General features: G+C 41.8%; 1 protein-coding gene across 1 annotated transcript in view; it reads left to right on the top strand.

Annotated features, from left to right (window-relative positions):
- Ptp69D (Protein tyrosine phosphatase 69D) overlaps positions 1-24390 on the top strand; it is a 651708-nt gene that overhangs the window by 64930 nt on the left and 562388 nt on the right. Inside the window, exon 2 of the mRNA XM_068380055.1 lies at positions 18441-18615. Coding sequence (XP_068236156.1) covers positions 18441-18615 — 175 coding nt within the window. The remainder of the gene's footprint in view (positions 1-18440; positions 18616-24390) is intronic.

Below are 24390 nucleotides of genomic sequence, written 5' to 3'. Positions count from 1 at the left end.
TGTAGCAGGTCCTGGTCACCAATATAGGAGCATTGAAGAAAAGAAAATTTTTGATTTTGCCACAGGAAGGGAAGAGTCATATAATTCTCCTTTTACTGAAAGAGAACATGATTCGGCACTTGCCACTTGTAACGATACAGCCCCTGGACCTGATGGAATTCCATATGCATTGATTAAACATGTACATTTGTTCCGTAACTGAAATACAAGCCACGCTATTTAATATGGGTATTACTTTCGGCGTAGCTGAAATGACGAGCCATTAGAATTTTAACGAGGGTTTACTACCCCCATCGCTAGTTAGTGGGGGGTAGGGAGGGGTAGCTTGCTAAACCCCCCCCCTCACGCACCTGTGTGCTGAGCTCACTTTACTATCGGCTCGGGTGGTAGCCGGACGTGTCCGCTTTCACCCTCGCCTCTTTGACAGCCATTAATGCTTTTGTTTTTGTTTTACTTACTTTTTCTTATACTTGTAATATCTATATAAACGTTCTTCATGTTTATGTATATATTTGTGTATAGAAATGTAGTAAGTTTTCTTTTCAGTGTTTGTGCTGTGTGTGTGATGTACGACAACGACGCTTGCGTAGTGCAAGGCCACCACGGTTTCACGTCATGGGGTATGGCCACTCCCTCTTGGTCCATCAGTCTTTCCTTCGGCTTTTCCGTTAATTCTGCCGCCGTAGGAAATCGTCATCGCTGGACTCTCTTCATTCTTCTATTATCTTCGCTGTTCCTCTTTTCCTACGGGGAACTTGGATTCTCAGCGAAGGGAATGTGGGAGTTTGGATTGACTACGGTCTCTCTCTTTACTCGAGGTCGTTTACCCCTTACTATTACTACGTACTATTACGAAAGCTCCTTCCCGTTACGGGTTGGGTTGCTATTCCGTTTATTTGTCTCAATTATTTTTAATGAAATATAATTGTTTTTTTAACTTTTCAGCTTCTCTGTGGGGAACACTTCCCTTCGGGGGCCAGTGGTTCTTACTATTAGTGAGCATTCTTAGAGGATTTAGATAATTATAATTCTGTTATAATTCTGTTTTTATTTCTGTTACTCCGGCCTCCCCCTTCTCCCGTGAATGTCAGGGGGGGAGGAGGGCGCATACTTAATTCTTTATTCTTATTTTATGCTATTCCCTCAGGTTACTCTTCGGAGTTCCTCCCTGGGGAATTTCTGTCAAAATAATTTTTAATTTTATTTTCCCAGTTAACTATGCAGTTTTTCTTCGTTTGACTAAAGTGTGCCAACGAAGCAGAGCTATCCTGTTTGTGCCTGGGGAGTACGCTGTTGCTGCTATCCCTCAAAGGACATCGTCATGGGCGTTAGCTCTTCTCTTAGAAGTTCTCCCGTGACAACTGCCAGCTCTTCAGTTCATCTTAGAACGCTAAGGAGGTTCGCCTCCAGGGGTGGGGTAACTTCCCTTCTGAGGGAGGTTCCCTCCCTAGGTGTGAGATCTTCTCCCTGCAGAGGGGAACTTCTCATACCTTAGTAATTCCTATTAACTTGGACTGGGTTTTCTTAGTCCTCAGGCGGTTATGTTCTTGGTGCTGAGCGACCGCACTTGTAACCATGCTCAAGGAGCTGAGCGGTTGCAAGGCCGGGCGCATGAAAACTTCAAGCAGCTATGCTCTTGGGGCTGAGCGGTCGCACCTGCAGCTATGCTCAAGGAGCTGAGCAGCTGCAGGATCAGTCATGTGACCTCTCGTTCGCGAGAGAGGCCACAAATAGAGACTCCTCTTCGGAGGATTGCTCCTTATAGCTCAGCTTGCTGATCCAACGGCCCTAAGGGGCGCCATCACCAGTGTCTTCGAGTCTCTTCTACGAAGTGTTCACCTCTCTCGTTCACGAGAGAGGCCACTCATAGAGACTCCTCTTCGGAGGATTGTTCCTGATTAGACCAGCTTGCTGTTCCGGACCTCTCCGCAGAATTGTTCGCCATCTCCTACACCTGCTGACCTGCCATCTCCGTTCCTGACTGCTGACCCGCTGGGGGCTACAACGCATCTCTGTTAACAGGCATCGATCCCTTCGGGGAAAAAAGGGCAGTATGGGCAATACTGCACATACTTCCCTTAAACACCAGGTTTCTCCTGCGCGCCAACGTTCACCTGCGCATCAGCACGCCAACAAACTCGTACGCACGCGCGCCGATAGCCGCGTGTGCCAACATTCTCGGGCTCTTCATTCTGATCCTGCACTTCAATCTGATTCCTGCGCACCCTATGAAGTCTCGCCCGCGAGCGCACGAGCGTTTCAACAGTCGTGCGCGACCCCCAGGTATTCCCCATCGCGCGAACGCCAGCGCGCTCCCTAGCGCAATCACCAACACCCTCCCCCGCGCGAGGCTGCCGGACAACGCACGGTAAGGGCGCCATCGCCACATATTCCCCCCCCCTCCCCACCCAAGCACAGAACAGCGTGTTTGCCGGTAAAGGGGAAGGTTCCAGAAAGGCCCAGGGACATGCCGTCCTTTTCTTTTTTACAGGCAACTTCCCCTCCATAGGGAGTGTCTGACAGCGCAACCGTCGGCCGGCAGCCTGGTTTGGGACTCTAATCAGAGTGGTAGCACAGGCTTTCAAGCTGTTCTCTCTGAGTGGAGCCACAAATCCTTGGCTGCAACCACTCCCCCGAAGAGGAAAAGAGGAGTTTCGGACGAGGCAATTTCTCCGAGGATGTAGCTGTCTCTTCGTAAGTCTTCGAGGCAGGCACTCTCCCACCTCAGACTTTTCTCCCTCACCTTCGGACGAAGTTTTCCCGCCGTCAGGAGAGTCACGGGAGGTGAGACGTTCCCCAATCACACCATTGAGGGAAACCCCACCTCGCGCGATAAAGTTTTCTCGAATAAGGGTGGAGAAGAGCCTGCCTCCGTTGTTGTTGGAGTCCTGCATCCCTCCTGGGAGGGAGTCAAAGGACTCCAAGACAATACCGGGAGTCCTCTAGCACCAAAATCTTCAGGCTCAGACATTCTTTTGTTATGGAAACGAACCTGGCTGAGAGCTGTAGGAAGTCACGGAGACTCCCTCCTATATAGAGCTTTGACATTCAAGCCCTATAAACCTCCAGCACCTCAGCAGCCACGTCCCACCAAAACAACGGCAGCTAAGACAGTGGGGTCTAAGCCCTTTCCGGTCAAGGACAAGAAAGGCAAGAAGTCCCCCAGGGGAGGGAAGAAACCTAGAAGGAGCAACCGAGGCCGCAAACACTAGGATTGGCAGTTCCCCTGCATATCCGCCAGTGGCAGGATACCTACAAGGTTGCGCAGACCGGTTGCAGCAACTCAGGGCCGTTTCCTGGACGATTTCCGTAATCAGTCAGGGATATCGCGTCCTGTTCACAACATCTCTACCTCCCCTGAGGACGAATCCGGTGTCATTTATCACCCTTGCCATGGGATCATCAAGGGGACAAACTCTGTGGGCAGAGGTCCAGATTAAAGCAAACTTCGGTCAGCATAGAGACCGCAGACACAGTCAGTCTTGCAGTAAACCGCAAGACTTCTTGTGTATACTGGACCTGAAGGCCATGTACTTCCAGATCCCAGTCCATCCGTCTTCAAGGAACTACTTAGGATTCAGCATAGACAACGAGTACCAGCTCAAGGTGCCGTGTTTCGGTCTCTCCACAGCACCACAGGGTTTCACCAGTGTTCACCCTAATTTCATCATGGGCACTCAGGATCGGCTTCCGTCTCCTCCATTATCTGGATGACTGCCTGATCCTAGCAGACTCGGATTCATTCCCTCTTTGACACCGAGACAAACTTCTACGACGTTGCCAGGATCTAAGGATCATGGTAAGTCTCGAGAAGTCCGCTCTGCTGCCCAATCAATGACTGGTTCACCTAGGCATGAGTATAGACACCAATCTCCATAAGGGCTTTCCATCAGACGACAGGATAGCAAGGCTGAGAAGAGTCGCAAGCCCTTTCCTTAGACGAGAAGAGCTTCCAACCCAATCGTGGTTACGTCTCCTCGGTCACCTTTCACCCTTGGCTCGTCTAGTTCTCAACGGTCACCTCAGGATGAGGTCTCTCCAGGGGCGACTCAGGTCCTAGTGGAATCAAGGCTGCGATTCCCCGGACATCATGATCCCTATGGATCCTGCGGAACGGACGAACCTCCAGTGGTGGGTGACAGGCGAGAACCTACGAAGAAAAATGGATCTTCTCATTCCTTCCCCCGGTTTGGATGCTGTTTTCGGACACCTCAAAGGGGGGGGGGGGGGCACGTTCTGTACCGCAGGACCTCAGGCCAGTGGTCAGGATCGGAAAAGTGCCTCTATATAAATCTGCTAGAGATGAAGGCCCTTCAACAGTTCCAACAAGGACCTGGCGGATCACTCTGTGGTGTGATGAGCTACTACACCACAGTAGTGGCTTACATCAACAAGCAAGGAGGTACCTTTTCAAAGCACCTATCCCATCTCTCAGTAGAGATATTGAGATAGACCGAAGTCCACTCGATTCCTTTATCGGCACGTTTCGTTCCAGACAAAGGAAATTTGCTCGCCGACAGTCGAAGCAGAGCTTCTCAGATAATGAGTACCGAGTGGTTCTTGGATCATCCAGTAGCCAACAAAGTCCTGACTTTGTGGGGTTACCCGACTGTGGATCGGTTCACTACAGCGCTGAACTTCAAGCTCCCGCTGTATTGCCCCCAAGTCCCAGATCCCAAGGCACTCTGGCAAGATGCCTTCCAGCAACGGTGGGACAGCACCGACGTGTATGCTTTTCCCCCGTTCTGTCTGATGAGGAGGGTGCTCAACAAGACCAGAATATCGGTCAATCTCTCGATGACCCTTTTGTAGCTCATCACGCGGAATGGTTTCCGGACCTTCCGCAATTCCTAACGGAACTTCCAGGAGAACTCCCTCTGCGACACAAGCTACTCAAACAACCACATGCCAACATCTTTCACAAAGCCGTAGCTTCGCTGCGACTTCACGCCTGGAGACTATCCAGCATCTCTTCGCTAAGAGAGGATTGTCGCAACAAGTTGCGAACGGGATGTCTGGACACCTGCGTAGGTCATCCGCAGGGGTCTACCAGGCAAAGTGGCGAGTTTCTGTGGTTGGAGTCATGAAGGGGTATCTCTCCACTCGATACCATTATTCCAGCAATAGCGGAGTTCTTCATATATTTGCGGGAAGAATGCGCCTTTCAGTCTCGGCAATGAAAGGCTATCGCTCAGCCTTAAGTCTAGCCTTCAGGCTCAAAGAAGTGGACATTTCTCCCTCGCTGGAACTTTCCCTACTCGGACGAAGATATGATCTTACCTGCCCTCAGTCGGAAGTGAGAGCTCCTCCATGGAACATGGTTCGAGTTCTAAGGCCTCTTAGGAGACCTCCTTACGAACCATTTCGCCAGGCTTCAGATCGCCACCTAACTTGGAAGGCGGTGTTCCTACTAGCTTTGGCCTCGGCCAAGCGAGTCAGTGAACTTCATGGTCTCTCATATGACATCGCCCATACAAGGGGATGAGGGGAGGTAACGTTCAGATTCGTCTCTAAGTTTGTGGCTAAGTCACAGAATCTGGGAGTGCCGGATCCTCGATTCGACTCTTTCCGGATTTCGAGTCTTCGTTCTGTAACAGATGACCCAGACCATCCCCTACTGTGTCCAGTAAGGAGTCTGAGGCAATATCTCAAAAGAACGGCTGCAGTCCGTCCTCAGGTGCAAGCTTTGTTTGTGAGCACTGCGAGAACAAAGAGGACGGTCACCAAGAATACCATCTCGGCATGGATTTGTTGGGCGATCCATCTGTCCCTGAATCCTGACCCTCCTCCGTCATGTCGCCTTAGAGCGCATGATGTCAGGGGCGTAGCTACGCCCCGGCCTTCAAGAAGAACTTCTCAGGTTCTACAAGCAGGGGTGTGGAAGCGTCAGACGACCTTCACAGCCCACTACCTGCAAGACGTGACCCACAGGAGGCTTGATACGTTCTCTATCGGCTCTGTGGTGGCTGCACAACAGCTGGTTTAACCCTCAGGCTCCTTAATGGACAAGTAGCAGAGGGTTGAGGGCATTGTTACCCGGTTTTAGTCTGCATGAAAGAAAAGGTATGTCTGGCCCATATTCTTTTCTTCATCCTCCCCTCCCTTGGGGAAAGCAGCATCCTGGGTTCTCTGCACAGCTGACCTCAAACCACTGCGGGTAAACCATGTTTCCTTGTGTTCCTAGTATTAAGTTAATACTGTCACGTCCCCATACCCTGACGAGGTGGTATTGGGAAAGTCCTAGCCTAAAGTTTTCCATCTAAAGAACTTCAGGTCAACTTCCTAGGACGAGTCACACATAATCCTTCACACACAGCTTATGTAGGCCGCAGCCCTTGCATAGCAAGGTGCGAGCGAGGTGCAGGGACTCTTTATTGTTGAGTGCTGACACACTCAGATAATGAGTCCCCGGGCAAAGCCAAAAGCCAGTATGGCTGGGACTTTTCCACCCTTCCTAAGGGTTGAGTCACCCATATTAAATAGCGTGGTTTGTATTTCAGTTACGGAACAAATGACAAATTCGGAGATAATTTGTATTTTTCCTAACTATACAAACATTACCTATTTAATCAAACTTGCCCGCCGGCCCTATCCCCCGTGAAGTCCTACCTTTAAGCAAAGTGAGCTCAGCACACAGGTGTGTGAGGGGGGGGGGGGGTAGCAAGCTACCCCTCCCTACTCTTCGCTAACTGGCGATGGGGGTAGTAAACCCTTGTTAAAATTCTAATGGCTCATCATTTCAGCTACGCCGAAAGTAATACCCATATTAAATAGCTAACGTTTATATAGTTAGGAAAAATAGAAATTATCTCCGAATTTGCCATTTTAATACAGTTATTTGTTTTGAGCATTATTAATAGAATATGGCATGATCATAGTTATCCAAGTTTTTGGGAACTAGCCATTATTTTAGCCTTTTTAAAACTTGGTAAGGACAACTTTTTAGCAGCAAACTACCGACCTATTGCATTGGCATCTTGTTTATGTAAAATCATGGAGAAGATGGTCAATGCAAGGTTGGTGTAGTACCTTGAAAAGAAGGGCATTTTATCACCCATTCAATGTGGATTCAGAAAAATGCACTCAACTGATGTGTTGATACGACGTGAATCCTCTATCTCTGAAGCCTTTGCTTCCAAACAGCACCATATGACAGTCTTTTTTGACCTTGAAAAGGCATATGATACCTCATGGAGATATGGTATACTCAAAACAATTCATGAATTGGGATTGCGAGGAGAGCTGCCACTATTTATTCAGGCATTTCTTTCACATAGAGTTTTTCAAGTGAGAGTGGGGGAAACTCTATCAGAGAGTAAATGTCCGGAAGGAGGAGTTCCTCAGGGTAGGGTGCTGAATGTGACCCTGTTTGCACTAGCAATTAATGGGATATCCTGAGCCACTCCCAGGATGTTCTCTCAACATTATTTGTAGATGATCTCTCCATATCATTTGCTGGAGCTAGAATGGCAATGGTTGAGAGAAAACTATAACTCTCAATTGACAAAATTATCCAGTGGGCCGATATGAATGGATTTAAGTTCTCGACAAGTAAAATTATTATTGTACATTTCTGTCATATCCGGGGAACACATCCAGACCCAGATATATGCATTGAAGGTCAACGGATATCATGTGTAGGGGAAACAAAATTTATAGGTTTAATATTTGTTTGTAGACTTACATGGGTTTCTCACCTAAAAGTGTTAAAAGCTAAATGCCTTGAAGCTCTGAATCTTTTTAAAGTATTGTTCCATACATCGTGAGGGTCAGACCGCAATACTATTTTAAAATTTTACAGGGCCTTGATTTTTTCGAAAATTAGTTATGGATGTGAAATATACTCCTCAGCCACCCCAAGCCGATTAACGATATTAGATTCAGTACATCATGCTGGTATTAGATTGTCCACAGAAGCATTTAGAACCTCACCTATCCCAAGTCTCCTTGTTGATGCTGGAGAGTTATCTCTAGACCTTTACCAAATGTCTTCTATTATTCGGTATTGGTTTAGATTGCAAAGACTCCCTAATTCTTTAGCCTTTCAGACTGCAAGCCTTTGAGTTGCACCCAAAATCTCCTCAACCTTATGGCTTTCGGGTAAAACAATTATTAAACAGTTTGGATATAATTAGAAGTAAAGTACTTTCATTCAAGGTGTCATCAACGCCTCCATGGAAATAATCAGAGATATCTTTTTGTAAATACTTTATTGGAGTTAAGAAGAATATGACTGACTTAGAAGCCAGGTCTCTTTTTATGGAACATGTTGAAGAACATAGAGGATCGACTTTTATATATACTGATGGCTCCAAATCCGATGCTGGCGTTTATTTGGAGTACATAGTAATGGTTTTGATTGTAGAGGTGTACTTCCTCTTAACAGCTTCCATATTTACTGCCGAACTGTATGGCATATTAACCGCTATTGAGAAAATAGAATTGGAGAAGGAGGGTAATTTTACAATTTTTAGTGATACAAGGAGTGTCCTTCAAGCTTTAGAAGTTTTTAATTCTAGTAATACTACTTTTAAAGATTTTAGAATGGCATTTTATTATTGGATGGAGAGGTATAATGGTTCAATTTTGTTGGGTTCCAGCACATGTAGATGTGTCTGGGAATGAGAAGGCAGATTTACTGGCGAAGAATGCTGTTTCCGAGTTGCTACCAAGAAGGTATCCCATTCCTTGTGATGATTTCTTACCTAACATCAAGAAATTGTTTTGTAATAAATGGCAACAGCACTGGAATAATCTAGATGGCAATAAAATGAGAGAAGTAACTAATGTCATATCTCCTTGGAGGTATGACATGATGCCTCAAAAATGGGAGACGACTCTTTGTCGTCTCCGTATTGGTCACACTCAGTTGACACATGAGTTTCTTTTGAAGGGCCAACACCAACCGTATTGCGACGACTGTTTAGTACCTTTAACAGTGAGGTATGTGTTGACTGAATGCCCCAATTATAATAACTTAAGAAATAGATATCTATTTGTGGCTCAAGGTGAGGGTGGCAGGTTTATCCTTGCCAAGATTCTTGGACATGATGTGTCCTACTATGCAAGCAGCATTTTTAGATTTATTTCAGAAGCAGGTCTTCTGAAAACTATTTAACTTCTATAGTGACCTTCAACTTTCATGGTTTTAATTGAATATTTTTTTTAATTTTCATATAGAATAAATGATATCGGCATCAATGACCTTAGATGTCAGGATGCCTGAAAACTTAATCAATCAATCAGTATGGAGACGGCAAAGACAGTCAGACTAGCAGTAAGACCTCAGGACTTCATGTGTACACTGGACCTAAAGGACGCGTACTTCCAGATCCTAGTCCATCTGTCTTCAAGGAAGTACTCAAGATTCAGCCCAGACAACAGAAAATACCAGTTCAAGGTGCTGTGCTTCGGTCTTTCCACAGCACCTCAAGTTTTCACCAGAGTGTTTGCCCTAGTGTCATCTTGGGCACACAGGATTGGCATCCGTCTCCTCCGTTATCTGGATGACTGGCTAATCCTAGCAGACTCGGTGTTAACCCTTCTTCAACACTACTTCTGAGACTTTGCCAAGGTCTGGGGATCATGGTAAATCTCGAGAAGTCTTCTCTGCTTCCTACACAGAGACTGGTATACCTAGGCATGATTATAGACACCAATCTCCACAAAGCCTTCCCATCAGACGACATGATAACAAGGGTGAGAAAGGTCGCAAGACCTTTTCTCAGACGAGAAGAACTTCCAGCCCAAATGTGCTTACGTCTCCTTGGTCACCTTTCATCGCTGGCCTGTCTAGTTCCCATTGGTCACCTCAGGATGATATCCCACCAGTGGCAACTCAAGTCCCGGTGGAATCAGACTCGCGATTCCCTGGACATCCGGATCTCCATGGGATCAGCGGAACTAACAGACATCTAGTGGTGTGTGGCAGACGAGAACCTATGAAAGGGAGTGGATCTTCTCGTCCTCCCCCCCGGATTTGATGCTGTTCTCAGACGCTTCAAAAAAAAAAAAAAAATGGTGGGGGCCCACGTGCTGCACCACACGACCTGAGGCCTCTGGTCAGAGTCAGAAGAGTACTTCCACATAAATCTCCTAGAGATGAAGGCCGTCTTTCTGGCCCGTCAACAGTTCGTGGCTGGCCACTCAGTGGTGGTGATAAGCGACAACATCACAGTAGTGGTTTACACTAACAAGCAAGGAGGTACTTTTTCACAGCAGCTATCCCATCTAGCAGTAGAGATACTGAGATGGGCCGAAATCCACTCGATATCACTATCGGCACGCTTCATTCCGGGCAAAAGGAATGTGCTCGCCGACAACCCGAGCAGAGCATCTCATATAGTGAGTACCGAGTGGTCTTTGGATCATCTAGTAGCCAAAAAAGTCCTGACTTGTGGGGTTCTCCGACTGTGGACCTCTTCGCAACGGCCCTGAACTTCCGGCTCCCGATGTATTGTTCCCCAGTCCCAGACCCCAAGGCTGTCTGGCAAGATGCATTCCAATAATGGTGGGACAACATCGACATTTACGCCTTTCCCATATTCTGTCTTATGAGAAGGGTACTCAACAAGACCAGAACATCGGTCAATCTTTCGATGACCCTCATAGCTCCGCTATGGCATCACGCAGAATGGTTTCCGGACCTTCTGCAACTCCTAACGGAACCCCCAAGAGAACTCCCTCCACGACACAATCTACTCAAACAACCACATGCCAACATATTCCACAAAGCCGTAGCTTCGCTACGACTTCACGCCTGTAGACTATCCAGCACCTCTTCTCACAGAGAGGATTTTCGCAACAAGGTGTCACTAGGATGTCTGGATACTGCATAATTCATCAGCAGCAGTCTACCAGTCAAAGTGGAAAGTCTTCTGTTGTTGGTTCGTGGAAGGGGTATCTCTCCTCTCGATGCCACTATTCCAGTAAGAGCGGAGTTCCTTGTGTATTTGCGTGAAGAAATGGGCCTGTCAGTCTCGGCAGTAAAAGGCTATCGCTCAGCCTTAAGCCTCGCCTTCAGGCTGAAAGGAATGGACATATCTTCATCGCTAGAACTTTCCTTACTGATACGTAGTAATGAACTTACCTGCGCTCAGTCAGAAGTGGGACCTCCCCCATGGAACGTCGTTCGAGTTCTCAGGTCTCTTAAGAGACCTCCCTATGAACCATTACGCCAGGCAACCGATCGCCACCTGACTTGGAAGATGGTGTTCCTGCTAGCTTTGGCTTTGGCCAAACGAGTCAGTGAACTTCACGGTCTCTCATACAACAACGCCCATTCAAGGGGATGGGGAGAGGTAACGTTCAGCTTCGTCCCTGAGTTTATTGCTAAGACTCAGAATCCGGGAGTAGCGGATCCACGATTCGACTCCTTCTGGATTTCTAGTCTCCGTACTGTAACATGTGACCCTGACCATCTCTTACTTTGCCCCGTGAGGAGTTTGAGGCTATATCTTAAGAGAACAGCTGCAGCCCGTCCCCGTGTGCCTGCACTATTTGTCAGCACAGGACGGACCAAGAGGAGGGTCACCAAGAACACCGTCTCAGCATGGATTTGCAAGGTCATAGACTATGCATTGAATCCAGACCCTCCTCCTTCACATCGCCCCAAAGCTCATGATGTCATTGTCGTAGCTACGTCCCTGGCATTCAAGAGAAACTTCTCAGTGATGCAGGTTCTTCAAGCTGGGGTGTGGAATTGTCAGACCACATTCACATCCCACTACCTGCATGACGTAACCCACAGGAGACACGATACGTTCTCCATCGGTCCTCTGGTGGCTGCACAACAGCTAGTTTAAAACCTCAAGCTCCTTATTGGACAAGTAGCAAAAGGTTGAGGGCATTGTTACCCGATTTTAGTCTGCATGAATGAAAAGGTTTGCTTGGCCCTTATTCATTTCTTCATTCTCCCCTCTCTTGGGGAAAGCAGCATCCTGAGTTCTCTGCACAGCTGACCTCAAACCACTGCAGGTAAACCATGCTCCCTTGTGTACCTAGTATTAAGACTAATGCTGTTGCGTCCCCATACCCTGACAAGGTGGTATTGGGAAAGTCCTAGTTATACAGTTTTTCCTTCTAAAGAACTCTGAATAACTTTACCTGGACAATCACACTTCTATATACCTCAACACACAGCTTGTTGTGTAGGCCGCACACCTTGGGTAGCAAGGTTTTAGCAAGGTGCAGGGACTCTTTATTTTTGGGTACTGACATACTCAGATAAGGAGCCCCCGGGTAAAGCCAAAAGCCAGATTGTCTGGGACGTCCTCCCTACTTAATGGGTGAGTTACCCCTATTAAATAGCGTGGTTTGTATTCCAGTTATGGAACAAATGACAAATGCATAGATAGTTTGTATTTTTCCTAACTATACAAACCTTAGCTATTTAAACAAACTTACCCGCCAGCCCTGTCCCCCTTGAAGTCTTACCGCCAAGGAAAGTGAGCTCAATTACTAGCGGTATGGGTAGTTAACCCTCGTTAAATTTTACTGGCTCGGCATTTCAAGTACGCCGAAAGTAATACCGCTATTAAATAGGTAAGGTTTGTATAGTTAGGAAAAATACAAATCATCTACGAATTTGTCATGTTTATTGAACACAACCAATTGTTAAGAGACCAGGCACACAACTGAGGCAGATATCACCAGGCATGATAGTGTAAACTAACTTGATGTTTAATCATGCATGTTTTTTTATGTATTTCAATTTTTATTTTTATTAGTTATGGGCTTGTTTGCATTGATGGAAGTCCTTAAGTTCAACATCTGGTTTGGTGGGTTACTGTACCGTATGTAAGCACTAAAATCGCTCTTGTACTAGAGAGTTATGGGGTCCTTTGACTGGCCAGACAGTACTACATTGGATCTTTATCTCTGGTTACGGTTCACTTTCCCTTTGCCTACACATACACCGAATAGTCTGTCATGTTATTTACAGATTCTCGTCTCTCCTCTTACACCTGACAACACTGAGATTACTAAACAATTTTTCTTCACCCAAGGGGTTAACTACTGCACTGTAATTGTTCAGTGGCTACTTTCCTTTTGGAAAGGGTAGAAGAGACTCTTTAGCTGTGGTAAGCAGCTCTCCTAGGAGAAGGACACTCCAAAAGCAAACCAGTGTTCTCTAGTCTTGGGTAGTGCCATAGCCTCTGTACCATAGTCTTCCACTGTCTTCGGTTAGAGTTCTCTTGCTTGAGGGTACACTCGAGCATGCTATTCTATCTAATTTCTCTCTTTCTTGTTTTGTTTTAATTTTTGTAGTTTATATAGGGAATATTTATTTTAACGTTGTTGCGGTTCTTAAAATGTTTTCTTTTTTCTTTTTTCCTATCCTCACTGAGCTATTTTCCCTCTTGTGGTCCCTGGGCTTATAGCATCCTGCTTTTCCAACTAGGGTTGTAGCTTAGCAAATAATAATAATAATAATAATAATGCAATAGTAGTTGTAATGTGCACCATACAAACACACTTTATGACATTTAAACATAACTTGGTCTAGAAAAATGCACGGAAGATGCAAATATAGAATGATAGAATGAAACTTCAACCTAAAAGAAAAATACATTCCTTTATAAGAGCATTGTTGTATTCGTGAAACATTGTAAGACTTACGACTTTTGTTATTTCAATAGATGCCCAAAATTCATTGATTTCCCAATTCCTGCCAACATGAAGTGATTATGTTTATACTTTAATATATTTTAAGCTACTTAAAATATAGTGAGGATTCAAAATGGTATTGACATCTGAGGTCACAGGTACTATTTGTTTTGATTCTTTGGAAGGGCTTTGGAAGCATTTAATGTATGGGTTTTGGTAAATTATTAAGATAAATTTTATAAAAGAATTATTCTGATTTTAAGGATATTTGCTAATTTTGAAGGAAGTAAACTTGTGCATTATGTGATGAACTGTTTTATTCTATGGTAATACTGAATCAGCAACTTATTCCAATATGAATTAGTTTTTTAAGTAAGTTTTTTTAAAAGCACATTATTTAATGATGCTTGAAGATGGCTATTTTTCCTATAGTTTTCAATGAAGAGTTCTAGTTCTTACCTTACGGGTACGTTAGAAAGATGTTTGAGAACATCTTGAGAGGAGAAAACTATAGTCACAATTTTTTAGTGAGGCATATTTGCACTGACTCGCAGGGGTGCCCATTTAGCTCAGAAAAGTTTCCTAATAGCTGATTGGTTGGAAGTATTTTTGTCCGAATACCATCAATATTTTCAAATAATTACCAAGTAATGTGAATCGAAACTAAACTTATTTACTAACCTAAATTTCTCCCTCAGATATAGCTTTTGTCAATAAATACCTGCTGAAGTCAATGGCAGGAGCCTGTTTTCGAATGCACGCTGTATAAATTTGTTACGTCCCACATATTTTGACACAAGTTGGGATAAATTACACTAAGCATAAGAAAAAAATGTTATTATAAACTTTCTTTGAATACCATAATCTACTAAAAAAACGTGGAATTAATAAAACTCGCTATTGGTGAAAATTGCAGCGAGGTAAAAGGAGCATTCTACTGTCAGTCGGTGGTGAAATTATGATTTTGTTTAATTATTTTTATGCAATTTATGCAACACTACAATATCCTCAAACTGAAAATATTGCTATTAATAAAATCTAAACCTTACAAAAAATACGAAACCCTTACTATACGCACTTACATCATAGGCCTATGATTCAAGTCCATATAGAAAGGGTTTGCTATTTTTTTCGTAAAGGTTTAGATTTTATTAATAGTAATATTTTTGGTTTGAGAATACTACAGTGTTGCATAAATTGTATATAAATCACAATTAAACAAATTCTTAATTTCACCGCCAAGTTACAACTGCAATACGCCTCCTTCTTCCTTTCATCTTTTTGGTATTTGACAGTAGAATGCTCCGTTTACCTCAACTGCAATTTTCACCAGTTGCGAGTTTTATTAATTCTACGGTTTTTGTAGCTTTTGGTAATCAAAGAAAGTTTTTAAAAGTGTAATTTGTCCCAATTTGTGTTAAAATATGTGAAAAGTTAAAAATTTATGCAGCGTGCATCCGAAAACATGCTCCTTAATTTGACTTTGGTCGGTGTTGTTATTAAATTTAGACTTACCATCACAATACTTTATAATATTGTAATATATTTCATTATTTAAAACCCATACTTCCAAAATTTATTATTTTGTCACTGTATAATAGTCTAATTTGGTTGTTCTTTTGTTGAGGCTGTTGATTTGTTTACCATTTATAATGGTAGTTTGAAGTCATTTTATATACAGTGAACCCTCGTTTATCGCGGTAGATAGGTTCCAGTCGCGGCCGCGATAGGTGAAAATCCGCGAAGTAGTGACACCATATTTACCTATTTATTCAACATGTATATTCAGACTTTTAAAACCTTCCCTTGTACGTAGTACTGTTAACAAACTACCCTTTAATGTACAGAACACTTAATGCATGTACTACAGTACCCTAAACTAAAACAGGCACAAATATTAAAGGTGATTTTATATCATGCATTTCCTAAACATGCTAAAAAGCACGATAAAAAATGGCAACCAATGTTTTGTTTACATTTATCTCTGATCACAATGTAGAAACAAACTGGAGGTAGAGCTTTGCTTATTACCCAGACATATTTCCCATACTTTTCCCTTAGAACTACATCACATCTTCCTACTTTAGATATATATATATATATATATATATATATATATATATATATATATATATATATATATATATATGTGTGTGTGTGTGTGTATGTATATATATATATATATATATATATATATATTATATATGTATACACATACATACCTACATATATACATAAATACATGCATACATATATATATATATATATATATATATATATATATATATATATATATATATATATACTGTATATATATGGGTTATGGAAAAAATCCGCGAAGTGGTGAATCCGCGATGGTCGAACCGCGAAGTAGCGAGGGTTCACTGTACTTGACTTCTGTTTTGGAAGTAGTTTTCAAGGCTCTATGTACAATCTCTTGCTAGTTCTAGAATAGAGTTCCTTATTGCCACTCAACAGAGTATTCTATTTAAGTTGAGTATGGTATTGAGTCAGTTCGTGAGAAGGATTTATATTATATATATTTTGTATTTTATATTTCTTATTTCTATACATTTTGAGTGTGTTTTGTGCAGAACTGTCTTTAAAGCATACCTCAAAGAATATTTTATTTAACATTACTTGTTAAAAGTTTTTGTAAAACGTATAGGAGTTTGTGTAAATATTATTCCTTTTCGAGTTTGTTCGATGTTTGTTTCGTTATTGTAAATACCCTTTCCTATTTGTTTTTTTCAAGTAACTTTATATTGTAGTGATTCACTTTATTTCATATCAAGTTTTGTTTTTGAATCAAATGTGTAAGTTTATATTTTTTTAAATAATGTCCTTCATTCAGTTTTTTAGTTTTCTTAGTTAGCGATGGGTTTTTGGTTTGTGAGAACTTAATGGTCCCTTAGACTAATGGGTAACAGTCACGACCACTAATCGTGATATGGGGGGGGGGCTGTCGTTTATTAGTACCCTTTCATCAGTTTTGAAAAACTTTTATAAAGAAGGGTTAATATCGTAAGTTACTATGCACAGTAAATTTCTTAGTATTTTCTGAGGTAGTATGGTCAGTATAGTTTAAATATCCTTCACACATAATATTGTGTTAATGTAAGATACCTTGATTTAGTTTACTTTAAACTGCTTTACATTTGCTTGATACAAGACTTTTTATATATATATAATTTAAATAACTTTAATGTTTTGGGGTATCTTTTACTTTCATAGTGCAGCCTAACCTGGCAGCTGTTTCAATATATTTTTCTTATTAGCGATAGAATTTTTTTGTCTTAATTCTGTATATGAAATATGGCTTCCTTTGACGAGGTGGAATTTGTCCATACATTGAATCCCAGGTTACTGGAAGGGGCTAAGATTAACAAGCATCAATGGAAATTTGCGGCCAGATTCTTCAAGATAAAGTACAGTAATGATATTACAAAGAAACAGCTTCATGATTTGTTTATTTCAAATTTGGTTGCCTCCCAAAAATTCCCTAATGTAGATTTAGGGATGTCAGGCTGTATAGGTTCTAGTACGGAAACTTTAGCTTCTGACAACCCAACTAAGCCAGATTTGATAGATGGGGATAATGGAGATAGTGATGTTAAAGATGCGGTTAATGTAGACAGTGATGATAAATTGTCCGATAAATTGTCCAGCTCAGTTATTTCTTTGAAAGCTCAAGAATTACTTTGAAGAGTAGAGTTGAAACATAAGGAGGAACAGCTAGCTTGGGCGAAGCAGTTTTATTTTGTGAACCAGAAAGCCGAGATAGAACATATGCAGGTACAATTGGAGAAAGATAAAAGAGAAGCAGAGTTAGAGGGAGAGAAATCTGAAAGAGAAGCAGAGTTAGAGAGAGAGAGAGAGCTGAAAGAGAAGCAGAGTTAGAGAGAGAGAGTTTAGCTCTTTTCATGCAAATTTTTACTTTGCCAACAGAATTGCAGTACCATTGAAAAAGAATGTCATGCCTTACTATTAGCATTAAGAAAGTTCAGTTTCTTTGGATATGACTCCCAGCATACTGTAGAAATACAGTGTGATCATAATTCTTTGTCTTTTCTTCATAAAGTGAGTAATAATAAAAGACTAATGAGGTGGTCTATTGAGTTACAAGATTATAACATTGCTATTTCTCATATCAGAGGTAAAGATAATATCATTGCAGACACATTATCCAGATGTAATGAATATTCCTGAAAGAATATCCTCGAGTTTACTTCGTGTCAAAATTCAAGTTTCACTGTTAAATTTTGATCTCTTTGAGAGGGGAGATGTAATATATTTCATTATTTAAAACCCATATTTCCAAAATTTATTATTTTGTCTGTATAATAGTCTAATTTGGTTGTTCTCTTGTTTAGGCTGTTAATTTGTTTACATTTTTGTAATGGTAGTTTGAAGTAATTTATTATACTTGACTTCTGTTTTGGAAGTAGTTTTCTTGGCTCTATGTACGATCTCTATCTATTCCTTAACATTATTTACTGACAAAACATATATCAGAGGGAAAAATTTAGGTTAATAAATAAATTTTGATTCATATTACTTGGTAATTTTCTAAAAGAATTATGGTATTTGGACCAATTTACTTCCGACCTATTAGCTATTAGGAAACTTTTCCTAGCTAAAAGGGCACTCCTGTGAGTCTCTGCAAATCTACCTCACAAAAATAAGTTGACTATAATTCATAACATGTTGAACAATTTGATTCTTTTATATAACCAAGTCCATAATGATTTTTATGATACTATACAGTATGAATTTGTCTCCATGAGAAAATTATTTTCTGTAAATGACAGTTTATAAGTTTTTGCTTGCAGACTGCTTCAGGTGAAGGAGACTTTGAAGAGTGGTCGGAAATATCTGGAGAAACAACAAAAGTGGTTCTTGAAGATGTAGGTGAACCTGAAGGCTATTTGCGAGTGAAAATTAAAGTTATCAATGATATTGGTGAAGCAGAAAGTCAGGCCATACCTTTAGTGCTCCTCACAGAAGGTTAGTCTTGATTTCTCTCAACAGGAGTAGGGTTTTCCTTATGTAAAGATATATTTTGCTGAATATAGATTTGTTCCCACACATATACAAACCCTTATCCTTTACATAGGAGAATGATAACAGCAAAGCTGGAATAGAACAGTTAGAATTTTTATTGAGGTGTCAACGATCGACCGGTAGGTGGGAGGTACCCCCTCCTGCCAGCTCACTGACAAATCACTTATATACTGTAGCAGGTATCAATGAACTGGCTTGAGTTTCAGCAAACTTAATTTTCTTTTTCAGCGTATTTATGATTTGTGGGTTTTGAAGGGGAATCCGATGGAGGTTCACCGCCTTCTCGGGTGAAGAAGCAAGCCTTTTCCTCAGATTCTTCAACGGTTAACTTATCAGGGGTATTTGAGCCAGTGAACCAGACAATCATCAATCTGCCATTCTGGACTTTCCAGCCATGTCCTTCAGGACCAAATGAGACTGGATCGGCTTCCCTTGCATTCCTCCATATGTGTGCAACAAAGTTAGTTCTTAGTAACTTCTGTTGCAACACTCTTTGGCAAGGAGGAAGACAACAGGGGTCTGTAGTTTTGATTTTATCCAACGGATTAGTTTCCTTCTCTGGGGCATACAACTTGCGGAAAAGTTGAAGCCTGGCTTCATCAACACTTATCAGGTTCCGAACTCCATAGACAGTGCACAAGTACTCCTCAATTACAGCAGCAACATCTGGATCGATGACATCCGAGTCTCCAAGGTGACTAATTGCTGATGTGAACCTAGGGTTGTTTCTCGTTATTTCAAATGGCTTCCACTTTGCTTTTCTTATAAAAGAGGCTGTGTAATCACAGCCTGTCAGAGCATGGAAACTTGGTAGAGCATCGCATATAGGTCCAGTCAGTTTGGTTCCAAGATGTGACATATCTATGAAATGCCTGGAATTTCTAGAACTCAAGCCAGCATCCATCCAAATCTGTGCATTAAGAAACCTAGCATGGTAGAGAATGAGGATGAAGATGTCAGTGTCGTTACTGCGAATGACAATCACTGGGGAAACATCATGGTTAACAGCAACAAAGTTTACATGGTACAGTAACCATATATCGGCTTCTTCATGCCTGCACTGAAGCTCATGAACCTGGATCCTGTTGACAGTTCCACTTGCAGAAATGTAAAGGTAGCATTCATGTTCCACTGCAAAGTAGACCGGATGTCCCTGAAGAGTTGATGCATATATATCTGAAGACCATTAATCCTTCAAGAAGGCCAAAACTCTGTTTTGAATTTTGATGTGCTCCATGCCGTGTTGAGATCTGGTGGTCTTTTCTGTGATGAGCCAGTGATTATGTAGGTAGTGGGTCTCCTACCACGCAAGTCATGTTCAATGTCCTTGATACTTGGCCCATTAGGATGTGTCACAGACTATGTGTACAATTTCACCAGTGCTACAAGCCTGTTTCAAAATAGACATTGCCATCCCCCCCATAGGTGGATAGTATGTCAAGCGTACGGAAGAAGAAAATAGCATCAATAATATAGACATCAGTCCTGTCTGGTATGGCATTTAAGGTTACCATTGCTTCTAATTTTTCCATTAATGTGCTCTCCGATGTCTTGTTCATATCACAGGTTATATGACACAATGAGAAAGGAACTGGAGTGAGAGGATAGGACAGGAGAATACTGAGATCAAGTTCTTGTGTTACTGACAAATACAGCAGCCTTCCAAATATGTCTGTGGTGCATTTTTCTTCCTTGATCTGTTTGTCCTTTGTGGTGAATTTAACTTTTACTACATCCTGTGTGAAATTCATCACCTTTCTTCGCTTAACAGCCCGTTCAAAACGCCCACCATCTACCTTACATTTATTAACAAAAACTTGATGCCAGGTAGATCCAGTTTCTTTTGACTGCAGAAGACTGTCTTTCACACCATCCGAGGCAGCTTTGCCAGTGTTTAGGCAATACAGAGTATCATCATTAACAGTGAATGGATTGAGAGTGTTCTCCACCTCTGTGATCGTGCTCTCAAGATCTGCATTGTCTCTGGCTATCCTCGATGGCTTTAGTTCCTGTATTGCATTCTCCACCAGTGTGATTCCAGCCATTTCCAGGAGACAACTCACAATTGCTCCCCTAAAAGATTTTGTCACTGTCCACCTCTTACGGGCAGCAACATTCTGTGTAAATGCAGCAATACCCTTTTGCCTGGATACGGCATCCCTATTCACAGTTTGCTCTAAGGTAATATCAACTGCACTTCTGGAAAAGGTATTCCTAGTCCTCTGCACAGAGAGTGCACCTCCTTCAAAACTTGGCTTGATTCTGGGATGTGTCATTTCCATATTGAGCAGATTGAGGTGATACAATGACATCCAACAGGCATAGTTTGGCTTGTGAGTTGCAAAGAATATAGGAATCATTAAGCCTAAAGCATAGATGTAGAGGCCAAGGTCATTTGTCCTGCTGGCTCTGTAAAAAGCATGAATATATGAACAAGATGTATGTAGAGAAACCAGAACCTAGCAGTAGAGCCATGATGACCCTGGTGAGTCTGATCACAGAATTCACAAAATCTCTCCAACAAATTACAAATTGCAGTGGACTCCAATAATGTCACAAGTGATTGGGGTGAGGGGTCTGCAGAAAATTAATTAAACTGCACCATGCATTCATCTGGTATTCCACCTTCTACAATAAATTGCTTAAAATGCAGAATCTGCAAGGCAAGTGCAAACGGGATGGATATGCTTGCATCTGTTAAAATGTTTTCCACCAATGAATCCTCGTACTGAACCATGAGCCAACACATCAGTCGAGCAAAGAACCTCGGTACAACCAGACGATTCAACGGTATAACCTAATGTGCTGAAATAGGCCATGGAAATATGAAATGCACCAAAATAAATGAAGATATTGTCAAAGAGAGGGGATTCTTGTGCTTGGATCTGGAGTGCAGGTTTTGCGATAGCAAGGTCACATGTCACTATAGCATATGCCTCACCGCACTCACACTCAACCTTTTGAGACCTGACCAAAGTTTCTTTAACTACATCCAATCTTATTGGTGGCAGTTCAATATTTTCCATATACCCAATCTGCTGCAAAGGTAGTCTGTCCTCTGTGACCAAGGAATTCCAGCCACGCCACATAGGGGTGCTGGACATCAGGCAGCAGCAGATTGACCAGATGATATCCATTTTCTTTTTATATGGCATGATTTGTCGCTGAGGGGCATTAGATATTCTTCGTCTTTTCACAGGTACTTGGTCAGTAGTTGCATCAGTATTCATGGTCCCTTCAGTCTGAGCACCTTGCACCACCCCTGCAGCAGGCCTATTCTGGTAGCATATCCCAATGGTGTCATGAAGAGTGTCTTTGCCAGACAGGGTTTCTGTCAGCTTGTCATAATTTTCCTAAGCAAGACCTGTGGAGAGACCAACTTGAGGTAAGAGCATATCAGGTAAAAGCTGCCCTTCTGCTGTGATTTTTGACGCTATTTCAGTCTCTATATTGATTCAGCTGTGTGATAACTTACCGCATGACCCAAGTGATTAAGAATTTCCACAACTTTGGGACTACCTGTGAGGCTTTTCATTCCGACTCCCAGAAAAAGATGCTTGGATGGTTTTACTCTTCCCCGGCTGGTACAGAAAATAACATCCTGGGATAGTGAGACTACTCTTCGTATTACTGATTCACTAGGCTTATCTTTATTCTGCAAGCCACAGAGAAGTGTGGTGAAAAACAAATGAAGGAGCTCTGGAATTTCTACTTGCCCTTTCTTAAAATCATCAAGTGACAAGGACACAGGCAATTCAGGTGCACACTTACAAATATCAAGGATGTTAGAATGCAATGTAGAGGCTGCTTCAGTCACAATATGCTCTTCTGAGCTGCTAAGTTTTGAAGCTGTTAAAAGGGCCAGTTTTTTATTTGCCTCGCTAGAATACACTACCAACCCTTCTTTCCTACTTAAACAATCTATTTTGACTCTATCACCAAAATGTTTCATAATTTTATCCCCTCAAGTTGAGACTTTGTGAGGTACAATCTCAACTTCAGATATTTGCTCTAGAAATCTTAAGGTAATGCCGATGTAATGAAACAAGGTATTCAGGCCGATAATTGTCAATGACTGAGGATGCAATGTATTGGAATATACTTGTTAAAGCAATACTGTTTGCATTGTCACTATCAGGAGACACTATTCTCTTTAATGTGTCCCTCTTTTGATTCAGGTTTGCTCGTTTACATTCATTATGATATTTCACCTCTTTGCTATGAAACCCAATGTCACCTATCATCACAAGCATTTCACTGTCATTTAAAGCACGAGCACCTTCTTTGATATTTTTTTTCTACCGAATCGCATGCACATGTGGTGAGGGTTTGTTGCTTTCCCCAAATTTTCTTTCGAGTTTTTTTTTTTTGCAGAATATGCAGACATTTGGTAAAACCCCAGATGTTGATACAGCAAGCTTAGTCGATTAACTGCGAAGGTAACGGCAGTTATCATTTGTTTGCTGCGGATTACCAGTCCCACTAGCCATTGTGAGGGCTGTAGTGTTAACAGCAACATCACCCTGAAAAAAATTGAAACTCTTATAGTTCATTTCAAGGACTACGTATTTGTAAACAGCCATTTACTTATATAATAAAGATAGATTTGTGTAAGGAGTTGTGAATCAACACTTTTGAAATTACACATATGAACTGAACTGATTATTTACCTCTCACTGCTGGAAATTGGCATAAAATTTCCTCTATGATTATGATCTACATAATAGGTCCACGCACATACGTCATTGCTGTGGATGAAGCAATTGAAAAAAGTGAAAAAACGTATACATTAAAATACCATATGACCCTGACGAGAACTCGCTGCCATTAGTGGCATACTATTTTGTGGCAAGATGGTGTTCATTACATTTATTAAAAAATAAATGTTTTTATAATGTTTTAAAGACAAAACAGGTGCACACACAAAGTTAGTAAAACAGATATCAGTAATATGGGTGAACCATCTATTAACTATATTCAAAACGATTTGACGAGTGAATTTCACAGGAACCATTTAATAAGGACTTTTATCATATCAGTCATATTGCTGGAATAGATCCCATCTTCTTCAAAAAACTTTATTTATGTCTCTTCTTTGTATTCTATTCATATTTAGTAAACCTTGGGCAAATTTTGATATCTTATTTAGCCAAAATACAGCTAAAACCCAGAACCGGCATTCCAAAGGGCGACCTTGAACTTTTGACCCCTGGTGACCCCCAATAATCATTTGATTAATGTTGTTTGATATCAAATAAATCTACTTATCAATAGCATCATGTTGGTATATAGTTCTTTATTCTATGCCTAGTGTGAGAGGAGCTGCAGCCAATTTACTTTCCCCAACCCCCATATTTTGCCGAAAAATGAAAAGTGTTTTCGGACAGAAAGGGTTAATAAAATCCACACCTACCTCTGTCCAACTTAAAGATACCCATTTTTGGATGTCCCTTGGTAGACCCTTTCCAAAAATACCCACTGGAATTTTGGTCATCTCCGGTAAATAAATGGCTGCTGGCTCTTGGACTACATCTTCTGTATGGAGGGAAATAAAGAAAATTGCCGGCAAATTTACCCCAAACCCACCACCAGTGTTGAAGGTGAACGGTCAGTATATGATTGAAGCAAATTATGTTTGCAATGGCCGGGCTAATCATTTCTCAAATGTATCATGCAAGTGTGAAAGAACTCCTGGTCACCAGTATAGGAGCATTGAAG

This window comes from Palaemon carinicauda, chromosome 9, assembly GCF_036898095.1.
Source record: "Palaemon carinicauda isolate YSFRI2023 chromosome 9, ASM3689809v2, whole genome shotgun sequence".
NCBI classification, from domain to species: domain Eukaryota; kingdom Metazoa; phylum Arthropoda; class Malacostraca; order Decapoda; family Palaemonidae; genus Palaemon; species Palaemon carinicauda.
The sequence above is the reverse complement of the archived record's forward strand: the minus strand, read 5'-3'. Positions and strand labels throughout refer to the sequence as shown.